At 51.0% G+C, this 19,088-nt stretch overlaps 7 protein-coding genes across 7 annotated transcripts; 4 read left to right on the forward strand and 3 right to left on the reverse strand.

Moving 5' to 3' along the window:
- PENARI_c008G06190 (uncharacterized protein) lies at nt 1–1,958 on the forward strand (the record flags this gene model as incomplete). Its single annotated transcript, XM_022631477.1, has 8 exons — nt 1–57; nt 115–515; nt 564–679; nt 731–908; nt 958–1,272; nt 1,322–1,651; nt 1,717–1,788; nt 1,859–1,958. 8 exons carry the CDS (start codon nt 1–3, stop codon nt 1,956–1,958), a joined length of 1,569 nt encoding a protein of 522 aa, XP_022488455.1.
- A 723-nt stretch (nt 1,959–2,681) lies between these two features.
- PENARI_c008G06528 (cleavage polyadenylation factor subunit CFT2) lies at nt 2,682–5,741 on the forward strand (the record flags this gene model as incomplete). The annotated part of the gene is made up of 2 exons (XM_022631485.1): nt 2,682–2,830; nt 2,882–5,741. 2 exons carry the CDS (start codon nt 2,682–2,684, stop codon nt 5,739–5,741), a joined length of 3,009 nt encoding a protein of 1,002 aa, XP_022488802.1.
- A 961-nt stretch (nt 5,742–6,702) lies between these two features.
- Nucleotides 6,703–8,280, reverse strand: PENARI_c008G11377 (uncharacterized protein; the record flags this gene model as incomplete). The annotated part of the gene is made up of 2 exons (XM_022631660.1): nt 6,703–6,785; nt 7,149–8,280. The coding sequence occupies 2 exons, from the start codon at nt 8,278–8,280 to the stop codon at nt 6,703–6,705; spliced, it is 1,215 nt and encodes a 404-aa protein (XP_022488737.1).
- A 1,879-nt stretch (nt 8,281–10,159) lies between these two features.
- On the reverse strand, nt 10,160–13,430 carry PENARI_c008G05842 (uncharacterized protein; the record flags this gene model as incomplete). The annotated part of the gene is made up of 8 exons (XM_022631467.1): nt 10,160–10,318; nt 10,375–12,182; nt 12,229–12,274; nt 12,327–12,411; nt 12,466–12,504; nt 12,609–12,735; nt 12,798–13,344; nt 13,392–13,430. 8 exons carry the CDS (start codon nt 13,428–13,430, stop codon nt 10,160–10,162), a joined length of 2,850 nt encoding a protein of 949 aa, XP_022488762.1.
- A 248-nt stretch (nt 13,431–13,678) lies between these two features.
- On the forward strand, nt 13,679–14,912 carry PENARI_c008G02532 (snoRNA-binding rRNA-processing protein UTP6; the record flags this gene model as incomplete). The annotated part of the gene is made up of 2 exons (XM_022631357.1): nt 13,679–13,723; nt 13,821–14,912. 2 exons carry the CDS (start codon nt 13,679–13,681, stop codon nt 14,910–14,912), a joined length of 1,137 nt encoding a protein of 378 aa, XP_022488493.1.
- A 99-nt stretch (nt 14,913–15,011) lies between these two features.
- Nucleotides 15,012–15,644, reverse strand: PENARI_c008G00566 (peptidyl-tRNA hydrolase domain protein; the record flags this gene model as incomplete). The annotated part of the gene is made up of 3 exons (XM_022631283.1): nt 15,012–15,411; nt 15,480–15,550; nt 15,615–15,644. 3 exons carry the CDS (start codon nt 15,642–15,644, stop codon nt 15,012–15,014), a joined length of 501 nt encoding a protein of 166 aa, XP_022488636.1.
- A 510-nt stretch (nt 15,645–16,154) lies between these two features.
- PENARI_c008G04796 (putative RNA-binding protein (Nab3)) lies at nt 16,155–18,877 on the forward strand (the record flags this gene model as incomplete). Its single annotated transcript, XM_022631433.1, has 5 exons — nt 16,155–17,214; nt 17,276–17,455; nt 17,514–18,003; nt 18,060–18,280; nt 18,336–18,877. 5 exons carry the CDS (start codon nt 16,155–16,157, stop codon nt 18,875–18,877), a joined length of 2,493 nt encoding a protein of 830 aa, XP_022488533.1.
- Nucleotides 18,878–19,088: the final 211 nt, after the last annotated feature.

The raw sequence follows: 19,088 nt of genomic DNA on the forward strand, positions 1-19,088 counted from the left end.
ATGGCCACAATCCACGATGACGATGAGCTACTGCTGGCTCGAATTGGGTATAAACAGGTATTCACAGGGGTTGTGATCAATTGCGGGGCAACATCTGATAACGATCTGGACTAGGAATTGCGACGAGAATTCTCCAAATGGTCAACCGTCTCATATGCCATCTCAATCCTGGGCGTGCTGGGCTCCGTGCCTGCGACATTCGGTGCGCCGTTGTCGGCTGGCGGTCCCGCAACCGCCGTGTGGTGTTGGCTGATTGGCTCCGTTATGGCGATGTGCATTGGAAGCTCAGTAGCGGAGCTAGTATCAGCATATCCTACGGCGGGAGGAATGTACTTTGTCACGAAACACGTCGTACCTCCCGACCAGGTTCCGATCTTTTCGTGGATTCAGGGATGGTGTAACCTCCTCGGCCAGACTGCTGGCGTGTCGAGTGTGGCATATACTGTCAGCCAGATGTTACTGGCTTGTGTCAGTATGAACTCGGATCTTGTCGATGGCAAATATTCGTATTCACCGTGAGGTCCCAACTACTAGGTCATAAACTTGAGCTAATGTGCTTTCAGGACTGCGCTGGAAACCGTTTTGGTGTCAATCGCACTACTATGTGTACTTGGGGTTATATGTTCCCTTACAACAAAGTCTTTACATCGAATCATCTTGTGGTTTGCTCCGATCAACAGTGCGTTTTGATATATTTCATATTGATGGTCTGAAGCTAATGAAAGCATAGTCGGCGCCACAATCGCCATCTGCATTGCGTTGATAACCCTAACCCCCAACAAACAGCCAGCTTCCTGGGTCTTTGGCCACTTCACCGATGGCTCAGGGTGGGGCTCAAAAGTGTTCTCCTTTTTCTTGGGATTCCTGTCTGTGGCCTGGACAATGACAGACTACGATGGGACAACACAGTAGGTAGCTTAGACCTCACCGCACTGGCTTTTCTAATGGCTTTCGCAGTATGTCCGAAGAGACCCATGATGCAGCCGTACGAGGCCCAATTGCCATCAAAACAGCCGTTCTAGTCTCTGGAGCATTCGGATGGCTTCTAACAGTCTCAATGTGTTTCTGTCTAACAGACTTCGAAGGAATCCTAAACTCCCCCACCGGCCTTCCAGCCGCTCAAATCTTCCTCAACGCCGGTGGGAAGCGAGGTGGCACAGCAATGTGGGCATTCGCAATTCTAGTTCAATTCTTCACAGGCTGCTCAGCTATGCTGGCAGATACAAGAATGGCCTATGCTTTCGCCCGGGATGACGCTCTTCCGTTCTCAAAGTATAATTATTCCCCAGATCACAAGCTAGTTCAAGCTGATATCATGTAGATTCCTATCAAAAGTCAATCCCCACACCCACACGCCCGTCAACGCCGTGTGGTTCGTGGTTATATTCAGCATTAGCTTGAACTGCATCGCCATCGGTTCTACGCAAACGGCTACTGCTATCTTCAACATTACTGCTCCGGCACTGGACCTGTCCTATGTTTCTGTTATCCTTGCTCACCAACTGTACAAGTCCAAGGTCAAGTTCATTGAGGGTCCCTTCACGCTTGGGAGATGGGGTACCCCTATCAACTACGTTGCTGTTATATGGGTCTTGTTCATCAGTACTATACTCTTATTCCCTCCACAGTTACCTGTGACACCTGCAAACATGTAAGTCGCCTTGAACTGGGACTGGCGGTTTTAGGGTGTGAGTTTTACTAATATCTCCCGCGCAGGAATTATGCTATCTGTGTTGGTGGTTTCATTGCCGCTTTTGCAATGGTTTGGTGGTGGGTTGCGGCTCGGGGGTAAGATATATTGGAAGAGTCGTATCATTCTGCTCGTCGTCTGACGTACTAACGTGTCTTGATATTGCAGGAAATATACCGGCCCTCGGACCAATGATATCATTCAAGAGATTCCTACCGAGGATAATGATGATGATGACGGTGAAGGATCTGATGATATCTCCGTTTAGAGGTGACACTGGCTCTTCACAACATCGTGTTGTTCTATTTCAGAAAAATTAGATAGAGAGATTAGTTTCCCATAGCTGGAGTTCGGGTATTTGATAGGTTATAATGCGCTTGGGTCAACACATGTTATTAGGAATACCATGTTTGTCAATCTTGTTCTTTTCTCCCAATTCTGATTGATCTATATTCTCCGGGCTAGCATCCTTATCGCCTTAATTCGATACAAGAAAAGAATGGGACAGGTCGGGATTGAACTAGCGAACTTATGAGCTTCAGTCGCCCGCTCTCCTAAACAAAAATAAATCAAATTACATCGATAGTGGTAAATTTTTTAGAAAATAATTGATATATAAGGGATGCAAAAAAAAGTATGTGACGAGCCTGGATCGAACCAGCGACCTTGCGAAGTCAAGACTGAAGTGGAAACTTCCAACTCGTCCCAAGTGGTGATGGAAGGTATATAACTGGAACCAATAAAAACACTGGTATCGACCCAGATAGCTTGCCAGTCATCTGACCTATCATCGCGTCAGGCTCTTTGTCTCAACTCACGCAAATCAGACCCGTTTGACACCCTCTGACAATGGATTGATCCTTTTACCAAATGAAATCGACTGAATGAAATTCCAACATACATCTGCGTAACAATCGCCCGAACTGTTACCATATATTTGGACCGAGCCAATTGCGACTAGGCTCGCTGCAAGCGACGGCAGATTCCCACGATGTTTACTTTCACCCCTCTCCTAGGCGCGCAATCGTCATCGTCACGGGCCTCACAGTCTATCTTGGAGCTTGATGGGGGTATCAAGATCCTTGTAGATGTTGGTTGGGATGATAGCTTTGATACCCTTGATTTAGCGAAACTTGAGAAGTGCGAATGCGGCCAAGCTGTTTCTGCAGGATAAACTAACACGATGAACAGACATATCCCAACCCTCTCTCTCATTCTCCTGACACACGCTACACCGGCGCACATCGGCGCCTTGGTTCACTGCTGCAGAACCTTCCCCCTCTTCACGCAAATTCCAATCTACGCAACAAGTCCCGTCATCGCCTTCGGCCGTACCCTCTTACAAGACCTCTATGCCTCAGCACCGCTTGCTGCCACCTTCCTACCGAAGACCTCTGTCTCAGAGTCTGGCGCAGCTTCAGCATTGGCGGGTGTGCCGGGTGATCGAGACACCGAAGCTTCTGGCAGCACAAGCCGAATACTCCTTCAATCGCCGGCTGCGGAGGAGATCTCTCGATATTTCTCTCTCATTCAACCGCTCAAATACTCTCAACCTCACCAGCCGCTCCCTTCGCCGTTCTCGCCGCCGTTAAACGGGCTCACCCTCACGGCTTACAATGCCGGTCACACCGTCGGTGGAACAATTTGGCACATCCAGCATGGGCTGGAGTCTATTGTATATGCAATGGACTGGAATCAGGCCCGCGAGAGCGTGGTTGCAGGCGCTGCTTGGTTTGGCGGCTCAGGTGCCAGCGGAGCAGAGGTTATTGAGCAGTTACGAAAACCTACGGCTTTGATCTGCAGTACCAAGGGAGGAGATAAGCTGGCACTCTCCGGAGGGCGTAAAAAGCGGGACGATCTTCTTCTCGATATGATCCGCAGTAGTCTTGCGAAGGGCGGCACTGTTCTCATTCCGACTGACACAAGTGCGCGAGTTTTAGAGCTGGCCTATTCTTTGGAGCATTCCTGGCGCGATGCGTCAGCTGGCAATAAAGATGATGTTCTCCAAGGGGCAGGATTATATTTGGCCGGTAAGAAGGTTACCACCACAATGCGACTTGCCCGAAGCATGCTCGAGTGGATGGACGAGAATATTGTACGCGAGTTCGAAGCTGCGGAAAGCACAGATGCCACGAATGGGCAAAGGACAGGTGGACAAGATAAGGGCTCTAGCAAGGGCGCAGGACCGTTCCATTTCAAGCACCTGAAGATCATTGAGCGCAAGAAGCGACTCGAAAAGCTTCTGGCAGACGAAGGCCCTAAGGTCATTCTTGCATCTGATACATCTCTTGACTGGGGCTTCTCAAAGGAGTCTCTTCGACAATTGGCCGAAGGGCCCAATAATTTGTTGTTATTGACCGAGTCCTTCCGCAGGGAAGAGACGACTGAAGCAACAGAGGATTCTCAGAGTTCGATGAGCCTCGGAAAAATGATCTGGGAGTGGTATCAAGAACGAAGAGATGGTGTGGCCATGGAAAAGGGATCGGATGGTGAATTGCTCGAACAAGTCCACAGCGGCGGACGAGAACTGTCTTGGACAGATGTGCAGCGGGCACCTCTCGATCCCGGAGAGCAGTTACTATACCAGCAGTATCTTGCTACTAAACGCCAGCTGCAAGACACATCACAAACCCGGGGCCAAGAGCCTATTGAAAACGTTGCAGACGCTCTTGATGACGGATCGAGCTCAACATCTTCCGAAGACTCGGATCCTGAACAGCAGGGCCGAGCATTGAACTTTTCAGCATCACTTGCCCATGCCAGTCGCAGCAAGCTTGCCGTCAGTGATGAGGATCTTGGTGTCAATATTCTGCTTCGCCGAAAGAACGTCTACGATTATGATGTGCGTGGTAAAAAGGGTCGCGAGCGCATGTTCCCTTTCGTGGCACCAAGAAAGAAGGGTGACGAATACGGAGAATTCATTCGCCCGGAGGAATACCTACGAGCCGAGGAACGTGAAGAGATTGATATGCAACAACGGCGGTCCGATGCGGAAACTAAGCTTGGCCAAAAGCGACGATGGGATGATACCGTTGGGCCTAATGGGCGAAAGTTGTCCGGCAGCGCAACAGGGCGAAAGCGTCTACACATGGATGGCCGGAAGGTCGACGATGATGATCTCAGCCTTGCCACCGATGGCGAAGATGCCGATGAGGCCGTAGAGTCTGAAGACGAAGCAGATGGTCAGACATTCGAAGGACCTGCCAAGGCCGTGTTCCATCCGCAGAGCGTCACACTCCACGCTAGGATTGCTTTCGTTGATTTCATGGGTTTGCACGACAAGCGTAGCTTGGAAATGTTGATCCCGCTCATCCAACCTCAGAAGTTGATCTTGGTCGGTGGAATGAAGGAAGAAACCGATGCCCTGGCTTCTGAATGCAAGAAGCTACTGGCTGCCAAACCTGGTGCTATTGTCGCCGATCCCCACTTTGACTCGGCTTCTATCATTTTCACGCCCGTCAATGGCGAGGTCATCGATGCCAGTGTCGATACGAATGCTTGGATGGTCAAACTGAGCAACACCCTCGTCCGACGACTCAACTGGCAGCACGTCCGCAGTCTGGGTGTGGTTGCTCTCACAGCCCAACTGCGAGGTCCAGAACCCATCGTCGACGATAGCGACACCGAAACAGTAGGCAAGAAGATGAAGCAGCTGAAAGATGAAGCAGCTTCATCTGCCGTTGCCCCGGCCTTAGAACAAGACAACAAATCAACCGAAAGGCCAGATGTCTATCCCCTTCTCGATATCCTCCCTGCCAATATGGCCGCGGGAACCAGATCCGTGACACGCCCTCTACATGTCGGCGATTTGCGCTTGGCTGATCTTCGTAGGCTGATGCAAGCAGCTGGCCACACTGCCGAGTTCCGTGGTGAAGGAACGCTGTTGATTGACAAGTGCGTCGCTGTCCGCAAATCGGGCACTGGCAAGATTGAGATCGAAGCGACGGCGCAGTCTTCAATTGGCCAGTCTTCTTTGGGTCGTGGAGCGGGCAGCTTCCTTGCCGTCAAGAAGAAGATCTATGAGGGCCTGGCTGTTGTTGCGGGCAACTAAGGCTACAAGGCATGACATGTATTTCTATCTTTTCCTAGTGTACAACTTCATGACAATGCATTTGCAGCCTTTTTCTTTCACTTCTTTAATTTATTTCCTTTAAATCTCCACTTTGTTGGCAGTATTGGTGAATAAATCATCGCAACCTGCTGGCTCGCTTCAGCATCAAAAACACCGAGTTCCAGCGGGCATTTATATCGTCTAACGGCAAGAGTCGAATCCCGGGGGGCTGGAGACACAAAAACCTATCGCGCTTCCGAGGGGTCTCGTTGACAAATTTTTGCAAATAACCGAATCTGCAACATGTATGGGTCAGAACTTTTTCCGTCGAAAGGACGGAGGGCATTCACCTTTTCCAAAACAGGCGTTATTTCGGCATTTGGAGGTTCAGCCCAGCCATTTGCGCAGGACCGACGGACTCCGCTCCCTAGTGCCCGAGATCTGCAACCCACAGACACGATTAGGGTGTGCGGATTGCTCTCCATTGCCGCTATGGACGATCTTGAGTGCTTGGAAAGACGAGCCAAGTCGAGGCTCCCAATATATGACAACCAAACACGGGACGGGCCGATGAGACGATCACCCGGGAGCCGATCACTTCCCGAGGCGGCAGTTTTACCGTCACCATTATTACTCAGAAGATCTTTCCTATCCTTTCAACAACACGCTATCGCAGGTGGGAAGGTGTATCCACTACCTCTTAAATTGGTTCATATGGCATTTCAGTATCAGCACTTTTTTTTTCTACACGCTACATCCTGCCTGGAAATTAAAGATAAAAGCTAGCCCCGTGGGTGGATCGCTGGCCTCGTGGACTCTTTTCATTCAATATCAACCGTCATCTTCTTCCAATTATAGCTCCCAACCACGAGTGACAACCATCTTAAGTACTTTTCCCAGCCCCTATTTTCTGGCTTGCAACGCAATCCCTATAAAAATTCTACCTACTAGATTGGTCGTATCACTCTTCTTCGCTCTCGCTCTCAGAAAAGAGACAGTCTGGCGATTCCTCGCGAGACGGATTAACTTTCATCGAGGCCGCATCTAGAGTCAATATGTCAGCATAAGCACTCGACTAACAACGTGTAAGCATCAAAAAATTGCCCAAGTAGGCACACCAAAGGATGTGACATGCAAGGGATAATGAAGAATGCAGGAGAAAACAAAGCCCTCTGCCCCAGAGCCTTGACAGCCAATTATAGTGCCTGATGAAGCCCTGAGTGATATACAACTCTTGGGATTGTCTCACAATGCGGTCAAAAGACACCTCACACACCCCTCAACAGTTCATTAGGGACAGTCATAGTATACATCATGGTTTGAATACCTTGAAGACATACAAGAAGAGGCAAAGAAACATGGAAAGAACGAGGAGAACAACACCAAACCAAATCCATCTGTACTCACCGAGTCGTGCAATTTTACCCTCATCGTTTCGCTCCAGATCGCGATCCTTGCCTGGATCCGTCTTCTCAGGATCTTCCAACGCCTGACTTCCCCGGATGCCAGACCCTGCATGGCTGGTCGGGGAAACCGACTGCTCCCGCGAAACTGCAGGTTTCCTCGACAAGGACTTGTGCATGAGATTGAACATCGTCCGAGGAATAACATGCGTATTCGCAGTATTATGACCGGTAGGATCTGGCCTGACAGCCAAGGTCGGACGTTTATAGTCGGGGAAGTAATAAAATGAATCACGCAAACCTGGAGGCTTCTCCAAGATGCTAGTCCACTTCTGGTCCAAGACAAAGTAACCAGTGAGCGGTCTCCCAGGTAGACTAGGCAGTAATTGATGCGGTGGCTGCATTGGCCCATTGAATGGCCCGTGAACGGCATGTCGGATGCGTTCCTGCTGGGACGGGTCTTGCAACGCCTGGTATAGACACAGATACGCGTACTCGTAGAGCTGATCATATTCCAGCCTCTTCCAGGACCCGAATTCGCCCGCCTCGAAGACCCAAATCCAGCTCTGGATTTTAGGTGTTGAAGTGGAACTGGAACTGGACGTGCTAGCAACACTGCTGCGCTTGGAATTGCCGTTCGAAGAAGGTTGAGACGGCCGAGGTGGACCGCGCTCTGGCATGACATACCAACGTGGCGTCGGTGCCATGTTCCCGAAATAGATGTCGGGTACGACGATATCTCCAAGCTTGCCTTCAAGATGCCTGGGCGCAGACAGGGGCACATGATCATTCCATATCTCCTCGGACTTGAGAACCGGAGGCTCAGTTTGCGGAATTATAAATGCCGGACGGTCTGGACGCCGATTATACCTGTAGAAAGCAGGATCCGCTCTTGGTCCGGTCCGGTACTCTTTGATGGAAAGTCTTCTGGGCTGCTCGGAAGATGGCACCTTTCGAGTATCGTTCCCTGTTGTCTTGGGGGCTACAGCCTTTGTGGCTTCGGCTTTCTTGGCATTCGGAGCTGTCCTCGCTTTCTTCGCCGGGCGTTTTGAGTCGGAATCCCACTCGTCCCCCGAACTTTCAGGGGGAGATTCCGACCGCTTCTTCTTCTGAGCACGTACACGCTTGGACGGCATCTTTATTGGCTGATTTGTGCTTCTAAAATTGATCTGTTAGTTATGAGACATGCCGTGAGATATTGAATGAGCCATACCGAGTGTGATGCTAAGATAAACCCTGAGGATGATGAGGAGTTTGATCAGGGGACGGAGGATGACATTGGAAGTGTCACTCTATATTAATAAATGGGCATTCCTCTATTCATGTTAACAAAGCGAAGAGGTCAGAAAATATAGCGTTCAATGGCCTACCGGATCAAAGAGAGTTATAAATGGAGTCTCCGAACTTCTTTGTATACCCACCCAGCCTGTCACAGGCCCACCCAAAATAACTCAACGTACTGACAAGAGACGTTTTAGTTTGACCTTGAGAGTAAGACTTTAACTTCGTCCTTTCATAAACCAAAATGAATTGGTATAAATGTAACGCGATAGCTGCACCAAGAGGTCGCTCCGGTCATTTACCTGAAGCCTGATAAACGTAAGTCTCTATCCCCAAAACAGAGAGCCGAAACTTCGGACCCACAAAATACAGGTAATCAGAAAGCGAGACAAGATGTAGCAGATTGCAAGGTGTACACGAAACAATGAAGGGACCAACCACGGAATATGAACAAGTGAGAGAAGCCAAAACTTGAATAGAAATTAATAAGACAAAGAACAGTAAGCTGTAGAATATCGAAGAGGACAAGGACAAGTGCCTCACAATGAGCCTAAAGAGACTAATCCTGCCCTCGAGCCTCAGATGATGTTTACCTAGACTAAGACTCAAAATTCCAATAACAAATGAGGCCAGAAGCACAAGCACTTACGAATAATAGCGATGATCTAACAGCACTCCAGGATCGACACGTTTCCCTGGACCCTGTGAACCGGTATATTGTCAAAGGGGGTTGCGGGTTAGGGCTAGCTCGGAAGTGGAGGTGGCGATCAACAGTTTTAGTCTGGGAAAATCAAGCTGAAATTAGATTTGATTGACAAGTCTAGAACAAAAATAGCCTGATAAAAGTAAGTTCACCAAAAGACCGTATCCTCGGGTTAGTCTTGTTTCGACACCAGAAATCCAGTCAAAAAGTAAGACAAAGAGAGCGGAACATCGAGAGTGATAAGTCTGTGCGGTGATGTCTAGTACCGAGATCTAACAATCCCCAGCTCTAATCAGGATATGAGCTCTTCCCCTGGAATGTGAGCATACGACTCTGGTGTCATTGCCCTGTGCTTGAATGCTCTATGGCCTCATATCGAATGCGCGCAAGCAAGACAGGATCTGGGTCAGAAATAATAGCATATAAATTGGATGCCTTATAAATTTGATATGATCAATAAAATCATCCTAGGTTTAATGGTTTTAGTATAGTCTCGTTACTATACTTAAGTATAGAGTGCCTCTTGGCGTATAATAAAGAACTGTGTGCACAAAGAACATGTCAAGACACATGACTGCACAGAAAAAAAATTGCCTCTGGTTGGAGAAATTGCCGAGAATTTACTGGATTTGGCACCTGGGAACAAAGAGCGCAAGATTAACGCTGAGTGCGATGTGCATAGACCGAGAGTTGTAGATCTGGTCAACTGCCCTACTCTCACATTCCTCACTTGATATTACGACGTTCCTCCACAAACCATGTAGAGCTTGACATAAATTGTTAACTTCGGCTGTTCGGCCACGCAGGACGAAGTGGAGCGCAAGCCATTCGGAATTCAAATAGAACAGCCAGATCAAGGGAAAAAAGAATATATCGTCATTTAAGTAGGAGTACCATTGCGGGCCCAAATATTGGAATGCCAGCGCTGTTCCCTAAATTATGTCACACAGCAGAAAATCATAGCGACCACCTATTTCTAAACCATTTTTTTTTGCAGATGTACCTTCATCTTTGTCCAGATACACGGCCGCTTACTGCCAGTATCTGGGCTCGTCGAAGACGTGGTAGCGGTGGCCACGCACTCCCTCACCACGGAATAGGGCAGGGAACCGGCGGCCGACGGGGACCATCTCTTCGGGAATGCGCATCTCGGTTTCGGGCTCGGGCTCGCCGATGACGAACTTGCCAACCTGTGACATGGAATGGTTAGAGTTGAAGACCGCATTGGGAGATTTGTGAAACTTACCTGAATCTCGGTGTCCGTGATGGTGTCACGACTGATACGGGCGTAGCCGGTACGGTGCAACTTCTTGAAGAGGAGGTACTCGCACCATCTATCCCAGTCGGTGGGATCGATATCCTTCATCTGGCTACGCTCGCTCACGTAGGTGTTGTAGTTACCCTCGAGCGGCTTGGTGACGAGGTAACTTAACAGGATCAGAGGACGGGGGGAGTCGCCCATCAGTTTGGACAGATACTCGCTCTGCAAACGGCGGTCCTCAGGATCCTCTTCCTGACCAGAATGGAAGACAACAACATCAACCATCTCGCCGTACATGTCGAGGGTAGCGTGGATGGCGGGTGCGAGCTCACCCACGGGAGAGGGCAGGAGGTGGTGGGTGGAGTTGACGATGGGGAACTTGGAAAGCAAGGCAGAGCCCCAGGTGTGCTTGTTAGGGCCGGGGCCAAAGTCGGAGTAGTAGCCAAGGTCCTCAGCAATGAACTGGGTGACGTCCTTGTTACCCATGATGATTCGCTGGTTGTCCGACTCGAGGAAACCAATGACGTCCAGCTCGAGCTCACCGATGACATCGCGCATGCGGCGCTCAGAGGACCACATGTTGTTGTCGAGACCAAAGTGGACGGTCCAGATACCAGCGGTTACAACTTTGTCCTCCTTGTGGTGGGGGGTGTAGTCGTTGGTTGGGAAGCGCAGGTAGGCCACAGAGACGGAAAGCAGTTGCAATGCAGCCAGGACGTAGATGTAATACGAACGCTGTCTCTTGCTGTTGGGGCTGACGGGCTTGTTACGGGAGCGAGTGGAGTTCGAGGTGGCGGCAGAGAAGACACCGGCTCCAATGGACAGCATGGTGGTAATCATGAGCCAGTCAGTGTGCTCACGAACGAGAGGACCACCTGGGACGAAGGCATAGGCAACCACCCAAACGTGGAAGAGCAGGAGGAATACATAGACGACGAAGCCAATGCCGAAAGTGCTCGCAGGAGAGTGACGGACACTGGACACAATCAAGACGGGAGCAACAGCCATGATGTAGAACGCCAGAGCGAGCGCGCCATAGTATCCGGTCCAGTGGTGGTAGCAAGTGAGGAGAGCAGCACCAAGAGAACCGAGACCAAAGGCAGTCCAGCTACCAGCGACAGCAGGGTGGAAGATACCATACACAAGACCGGCACCCATGGCGAAGATGGTCAGAGCACCGTGGGGAGCGGCAAGCGGTCCACGCACTGGGTATCCATCCCACACCCACGAGATCATGGTGCTCGAGTCGGTCAGGAGAGAGACAATGGCGAACATCAGACCACCAAATCCAATACCAGCCAGGAGGGACGAGCCCTTCTTGCCACTCGCGGGCAAGTAATCACCACCGCTGGTGTTTGAGCCTCTCTGGGATCTTAAGACAGCGAACAGAGCGATGAAGATACCAATCTTGTTCCAGCCACCGTTCTCGGCGTGAACAATAGGCCAAAGGGGATTGTTGGTCTTGCATGCGAACTTGGCAACGACAGACATGATCAGTCCAACGCCCCAGGCCATGATGCGGGCCTCAAGACGAGGGCTGTTGGCTCTTTCGGCGAAGAAGCCGGTGGTCCATGCTGCACATGTGGTAGCAAGAGCGAAACCAGTCACAAAGAGACGGTTGGCAGGGTCCTGGAACCTGTATGCCAAAAGGCCAACGAGTGAGGCCAGGTGAAGCAGGCGGAGGTTCTTGGTCGCCGCGTATCTCAAAGATGGAATAACTAAGAGCAATGGGGAAGTGCAGCAAACAATGGCGACCTCATAGCCAGAGATACCCATGTGCCACAGAGGGAAGTCTACTAAGATTAGACAAGTTCAACCCAGGAGAGATTTGTCACTTACACCAGACAAGCACGGGGAGAGCTGTCACAATGGTCCAGAAAACGAACTACAGCCCAGTCAGTAATGCGTAATATCGATAGGTGGCGAGCGGATCTTACCCCGTTGTAGACATCAGAGGCAGCGTCAATGATCTCGGTCCAGAAGAAGCCCTCGCCGAATGTGTTGCCCACCGACTTGCCCTTCCTATCTACTGGTTAACTTCCGGGGTTGTGGTTGTGGTTATGGGATTGTACACACTCTTTTTCCAAGACAGAGTCCGCAGTCGTCTTCAACTGCCTAATGAATGCAAATTCAGAACTTGTTTTCTTTCATAACCAATGTAGCCTTCGGCACTATACATTTGATGTGGATGGTGTCATTTTGGAAGCCACGGTACATACCCTCTGCTAACGCCCTTTACATCTCTCACCACAAGTTCAAAGCTCTCAAAGTCCAATGCGGTGATCGCATCGAAACCGACATCGAACAGAATCAGGGACCACTCGAAGAAGGCGTACTTGGTGTAGGCTAGAATATACTGATCAGCAAACGGTGTCACCAAATTCAATGACCATATGATAAAAACTCACCACCAGGAATCTTGTGGACCTTGTGTTGAATGAAATAGTAAATCAAAGGAACCAATGTTCCAAAGAACAAGCTCGCCATAATCTTGCGGTACTTGACAGCACGGCGGTTGTTGGGGCTGAGCGCAAGGCAGCCAAGAGTCCATGGCAAAGTAGCAACCAGATACGAGATCATGAAGATATCGTGCCAGTCATGGTCGTCGGTAGACGTAACGTAGGTCCAACCTCCACAAGTCAAAGTACGGAAGATACCCACGCCGGCAACGAGCTTGGGCAAAGTCGAATTGGGACGCGACGTGAGGATGTACCACAGGAAGACAAGGGCGAAACGAGGTCCGGAGGTAATGGCGATGAAGACCTGGAAGAAAGACCGTTCGGGATAGCGATCACCAATGGTCGCGGACACGGAGGGGAACCATTCGTCGGGGTAGCCGTAGTGTTCGTTTTGGACGATTTTGTGGTAGTGCAAAGCAACGCCGACAATCAACGCGCTGATGAATGCTGCGTAGGCGAAGAGGGTGTGAGACCAAGCAACCCATTTGCCATTGATCTAGATCCTGTCAGTGGCGCCTCAGACCATCGCGCATCAACACTTACGGCGACCACGGCATCTCCGTCCTTGTATCGGGGAGCCATGGCGAGGGAAATGCAATCCCGTATATAGAACAAAGAGGCAAAAAAGAGTGGCGAGAAGAAAAGACAAGAGAACGACTCAGATTAGCTGTCACGAGCAAACGGCCCCTGAAGGAAGGGAAAACAACCTTCGGATCCCTCGGTGGTTCTAACTGTCCTCTACGCTAAGCCAAAAGCGGTTAAGCGCACTCTGGGGCTGATCGGTGTTTTTTCAATGCGGGATGCCGACTTTTTTTTTCCCAACAGCAACCATGTCCGCCGCAACAGACAAAGCTCGGTTCTTCCTCGAGAAGTCGGTACCAGAGCTCAAAGAATATGAAAGCAAGGGGATTTTCACCAAGGCAAGCCGAGAGTGCGCTGGCACGCAGAACAACAGCTAATTCGCATGTCTAGGATGAAATTTCCTCAATCGTGAAGAAACGGTCAGACTTCGAGCACAAGATCAATGCTCGTGGTGCGCAACCCGCGGACTTTGTGCGCTATGCTGAATATGAAATGAACCTCGATGTTCTGCGAAAGAAGCGAGTGAAGCGACTTGGAATTCGGTCGGCGGGATTCAATGGCCAGCGACGCATCTTCTTCGTTCTCGACCGGGCTACTCGCAAGTTCCAGGGTGATCTAAACCTTTGGGTCCAATATATCGATTACGCACGGAAGCAGAAGGCCCACAAGAAGTTGTCTCTGATATTCACCGACGCTCTGCGCCTACACCCAACCAGCGCCGAATTATGGGTCTACGCTGCGAAAAATGTTCTCGATGACCACGCCGATATGACACAGGCTCGGAGTTACATGCAACGCGGTCTTCGCTTCTGCAAGAGTTCAAGGACAATTTGGACGCAATATGCCAAGCTGGAATTGATCTATATTGCCAAGCTGGTTGCTCGCCAACGCATCTTGGGTTTGGATGAGAACCAAAAGCCCCAGCCAGTCGAAGAGGCAGGGATTGACGACCCGGACGCCGATATGATTGCCATGCCAAAGATCACAGCTGAAGATATCGACCCGAGCACGGAAGAGGATGGAGAAGTCGATCAGGTTGCGCTGCAAAACCTCAACGCTACACCTGCCCTGAGCGGTGCTATTCCAATCACCATTTTCGATACCGCCTCGAAGCACTTCAACCATGATGATCGGTTCGGGCAGGAGTTCTACAATATGGTGTGGGAGTTCCAGGATGTGCCTTGTCTTGAGAAGATCCTGGGCCATGTGGTCGAGACTATGCGCGAGAACAAGCCTTCCAGCCCCCGGACACAGATCTGCTATATCAAGTTCCCCACGGCTGGAGTTCCCGTCACATCCCCCGGTTTCCCGCGGGCTCTTGGTAGCTCGCTTGCGCGTCTAAGAGAGTACCCCCTGGGTAAGGAACTTGCCCGCCAGGTAGTCAACTGGCTGCAGCCCATCGCAGCAACCGAAGGCTTGGATCCTTCGTTGCAGAAGGCCATTGCAGCCACCATCCGCAGTGCGGAGCGTGCGTCGGAGTAAAATAGCATACCCAGGTATTTGCACTTAGCATTTAGGCGTTGATCGGATTGAATCAAAATTCAGGATGGCGGATTAATCCTATGTTATAAACCCGTTGCATCAATCATCGTACTTGCTTCCCCGCCGACTGCTTTTCTTATTGCTGTGCAGTTTCTTAGATTTGATGCGACCCTCATTCTGAGCGCGTTGTCTGTAATCTCTGTTAGACTCGGACATACCGAACAGTAGGATAGCATACAATTTCTGCACATGATCTCTTTGCGCTTGCGTGGTCTCACCTGGGACCACCTCCTTGGCAGTGTTCTTTAACAGCTGGTAGAGCTTGTCAAAGCAAGCCTCCACATTATTAGCTTGTTTGCGCTCCTCGTCGGATTGGATGACCAGACATTGGGTCCTCTCGGCGGCATATCGGGAGGTCCGTAGCGGTTGGTACATCAACGGGGGTACCAATGGCAACAACGAGTCGAAGGGGACCTTCAATGTCGCCTTTGAATTCACCCTGTTTCATAACAAGATCAGGATCAGCACCGAGTCTGCGACAGGGATCCTCCAAGTGGAGTCACTGACTTGTTCACATTCTGCCCGCCCGGGCCGCTGGACCGGCTGAAAGAAACCTCACAGATGTGGCGGGGTATGGTCTGGCGATTGAGGCCTGTTAGCCAGTCTCTGGCAATCTGGACATCAGAGCGAGTCGTGAAGTACCGCAATTGAGGTAGCACCCGGAGGTGCCATGATCGGCTATACATCGCAGTAACCCCGAGTGATGAAGAAGAGAGAAGTGGAGAGTGACTAATTGAAAACGGCAATTATAGGAAGTTGTCCGATCCCCGCTAGTGTATGGGCCTTGGAAGCCGTAGAAGCCTTCTATTTTAGCACATGGGGGATCAAGCACTGTTAGGGTCATCTGACTACGTAACTCCCGGAAAGTGACCCTTAAGTGACGAAAAGTTTACCTGGCCAGGTCCTCCCCCTAGTTATGATGTGACTTCCATGTACTCCGTGCACCTCCTGCATGTCCTAAGAGTTTGCTGGTAAACGCCTCAAGCTGCCCACCTGATCCTTTCATGTTTGCTCGCTTCCTTTTCCCTCCTTTTTACTCTTTTACCTTCCCCTCTAGGGTTACCAAGCCCGACCGACCCAATCTTTTCCCATCGCCCCACCTTAGCTTGCGCGAAAATTCCCATCTGGCCAATTTTCCTCTTCACATCCTTCTTCCGTAGATGAAACGACCTCCTGTCCTACATGACGCCTGCCGATGAAGCGCTTCACTTTCGTGGAAAGACTTTGACTCCGGAAAGCCCTCGACCGCTGCATATCCCGGAGCCAGCCAACATTCCCGTACTGGAGAATCAAATGGACCCCGTCTTCAACGATACTTCAACCTACGAACGTTCGGTGTATAACCAGGGACAGATACATGATGGGTGGCACGAGAATCTAAATGGAGGAGGACCGCGTCAGAACCAGGACGCAGGTAGTTATCATGGGCAAGATCGTGCGACGCAGAATGATATGACTATTGCTGCGACATACTACCCTCCTACTTCTGGAACCGAGGGCTCTGGCAATGCAGGATACTCTCTCTCTGATCCTTCTTACGCCCATGTGGTGCCGGTTGCTCCGGTATCCCAAGGCTTCGCCACCGGCGAAGTAGACAGTACCACCCAGCTGCCGAATCGCCTAGATGCCGAGAAGGAAGACGAAGGCCCTAATACGGGAGTCAATTTCCAGAATCTCCTCGACAATCTCTCCAAGCCCAACTCCGGTGCAGCCGCCCCCAGCACCGGGGCCCTGCCTCTAGCTGAAAACTCGTCTTTCCATCAAGCACCCACGGACGAACCCCTCCTAACCCAGGGCATCCCTGCCCAAACTACCCATTACCCTGTCCCAAATCCTCAGTTTGCCCCCAATGGTGAGGTGAACCCCGACCCGCCTGCCCATGAGGCCAATGCAGCGCCCGCCTATCCAGCCCAACCCAGTAACCCTCCCCAGAACCAGTCCCAGCCCTACTCTATTGCCCCTGGCACGGCCTCGTCCGTCAAAAATTTGCCTCCACCCCCTATTGCCAGCTTCCAGACTCCCTCTACCGTGCCAGAGTCGCAGGGATCCTCGCAAGACCCTGCGCTGGCCCCGAAGAAAGGCCGCGTTGATAAGCAGGGTCGGCCAATCAAAGGCATCGATGATGATGCCCCTTGGGGCCCCGAGGTCCAAAAGAAATACGACGAGTTCCTACACGATGAGCGTATTTACGTGACGGAAGGTCTCTGGGACCGGTTTCCCATGGGATCGAGGTTGTTTGTTGGTTCGTGGTATCCCTACTTATATCTATACCAGTTATCTCTGACCACGGTTGTTATGTACAGGCAACCTTCCTACCGAGCGAGTCACCAAGCGGGATATGTTCCATATCTTCCATAAATACGGCAAACTGGCACAGATATCGATCAAACAGGCTTATGGATTTATACAATTTTTGGAGGCTCCCTCTTGCCATGCGGCGCTTGAAGTCGAGCAAGGGGCGATCGTGCGGGGCCGAAAGATACGTGAGTGCCCCAATCGCTCTCATCCAATCATTCAATGCGCCTACTGACTCCTTTCCAGATCTCGAAATCTCCAAGCCTCAAAGATCTACTCGTCCTGCTCCAGTGCCAGAGTCTTCCCGAGCACCGCCGGCGCGTCGCTCGCGGTCACCGGAGTTCAGCCGTGCTCCCGCACGACCTACCAATCGGGTCCCTGGCGATCGATACGACCGGCCCTATGAGCCAAGTCGATTGCCTTTCAGCGATTTCCGGGATGAGCCCTCTCACCGCCGGCGCGATGATCGTCGTCCGCCGCGATCACCCTCCCCTAGGCCTTTCCGGACTAGAGATGGATATCGGTCGCGAGATAGAACCCCAGAAAGGTTTGAGCGACGAAGACGTTCTCGATCTCCACGTTCCCCTCGGTCTCCCTATTCCAGAGATCGGCGCTATCGCAGTCTGAGCCCTAGGGCGCGTGGTATCTATGAAGGCGAAGCAGATTTGCCTGTGCCTCGACGAGTTCCTCGTGATGTACCAGAAGTGCAGATCCTCGTGCTTGAAGAACTCGACAGGTTAGTTACATGCTCGTGGTGCCGATTTGCTTGAAAAGAATACTAACATGACCCAGAAACTTTGTTCTTCATGTCGAAAATGCCTTCCGCAATCGTGGGTTACGAGTAGACGTACTGGTTCTCGGTCCTCGGATTCCCCTTGGCGCAGCAGTTCATCGCCAGTTCATCGAAGGTGTTCTTGCAGTTGTTCGCCTTTCGCGTCCCAATCAAATCTCCAGGAAGATTCCTCTGCAGTTGTTTGATCGGACCGCCGGGTTGGACAACGTTCGATTCCTCGGTAAGCACATTCTATCAGCCAATTGCCCATTGACACTTCTAACGAAGAATTGCAGATTATCCCGAGCTGGAACCTAATTTGTCCGCTGAACTTCTGAGCCATCAGGCTCAAGCCATGCAACGAGGAGCTGCACCGGCCGCATTTGCACCAAATCCCGCCTTTGGTATCCCCGCAGTGCCGCCCATGGCAATTCCTCAGCCAGGTCTACCTGCGCTCTCTAACCCTCCCAACATTGCAAACCTCATTGGCTCTCTGGATGGCCCTAGCCTTTCGTCTCTCTTGTCGGCACTCCAGCGACCTTCACCTTCGCAGCCTGTGTCTGCTACTCAGTCACCATTTGCCTCTCCCAACCCACCCCCTCCAGCTGATCTCGCCAGTCTCCTGACCAATGCGAGTCGCCCTCCACCTGTTTCTACCAACCCACAGCAACTACTTCCTCCATTTAATCTTCAGCCTCCGAACGCGCCTGTTGTCACGGATCCCAACCTACTTTCTCTCCTAGCCAAGGGTTTGGGCGGACAACAGCCGCAGGGCCAGGGTCCCTCTAGTCCCCAGATCCAGAACCTGATGCACCATCTGACAAAATGGAAGCAATGATTTTACGACTCTCTTCTCATTCGTCATTCTCATTTGAACTTAAGGTTCACTTTGCGAGTTTCCTTTTCTCTGGACCTTGGCGTTCTCGCATTCCTGTCGGTGGATTTTGGTTGCTTCATTCGGTTTTCTTTACCTTTCCTTCTCTTTTTTTCTGGCTGAAAGCCTGTTCCTGCAACAATAGGCGTTTATTGCTATTTTACTCACGGGCCCA

This window comes from Penicillium arizonense, assembly GCF_001773325.1.
Source record: "Penicillium arizonense strain CBS 141311 chromosome Unknown PENARI_contig008, whole genome shotgun sequence".
In the NCBI taxonomy this organism is placed as follows: domain Eukaryota; kingdom Fungi; phylum Ascomycota; class Eurotiomycetes; order Eurotiales; family Aspergillaceae; genus Penicillium; species Penicillium arizonense.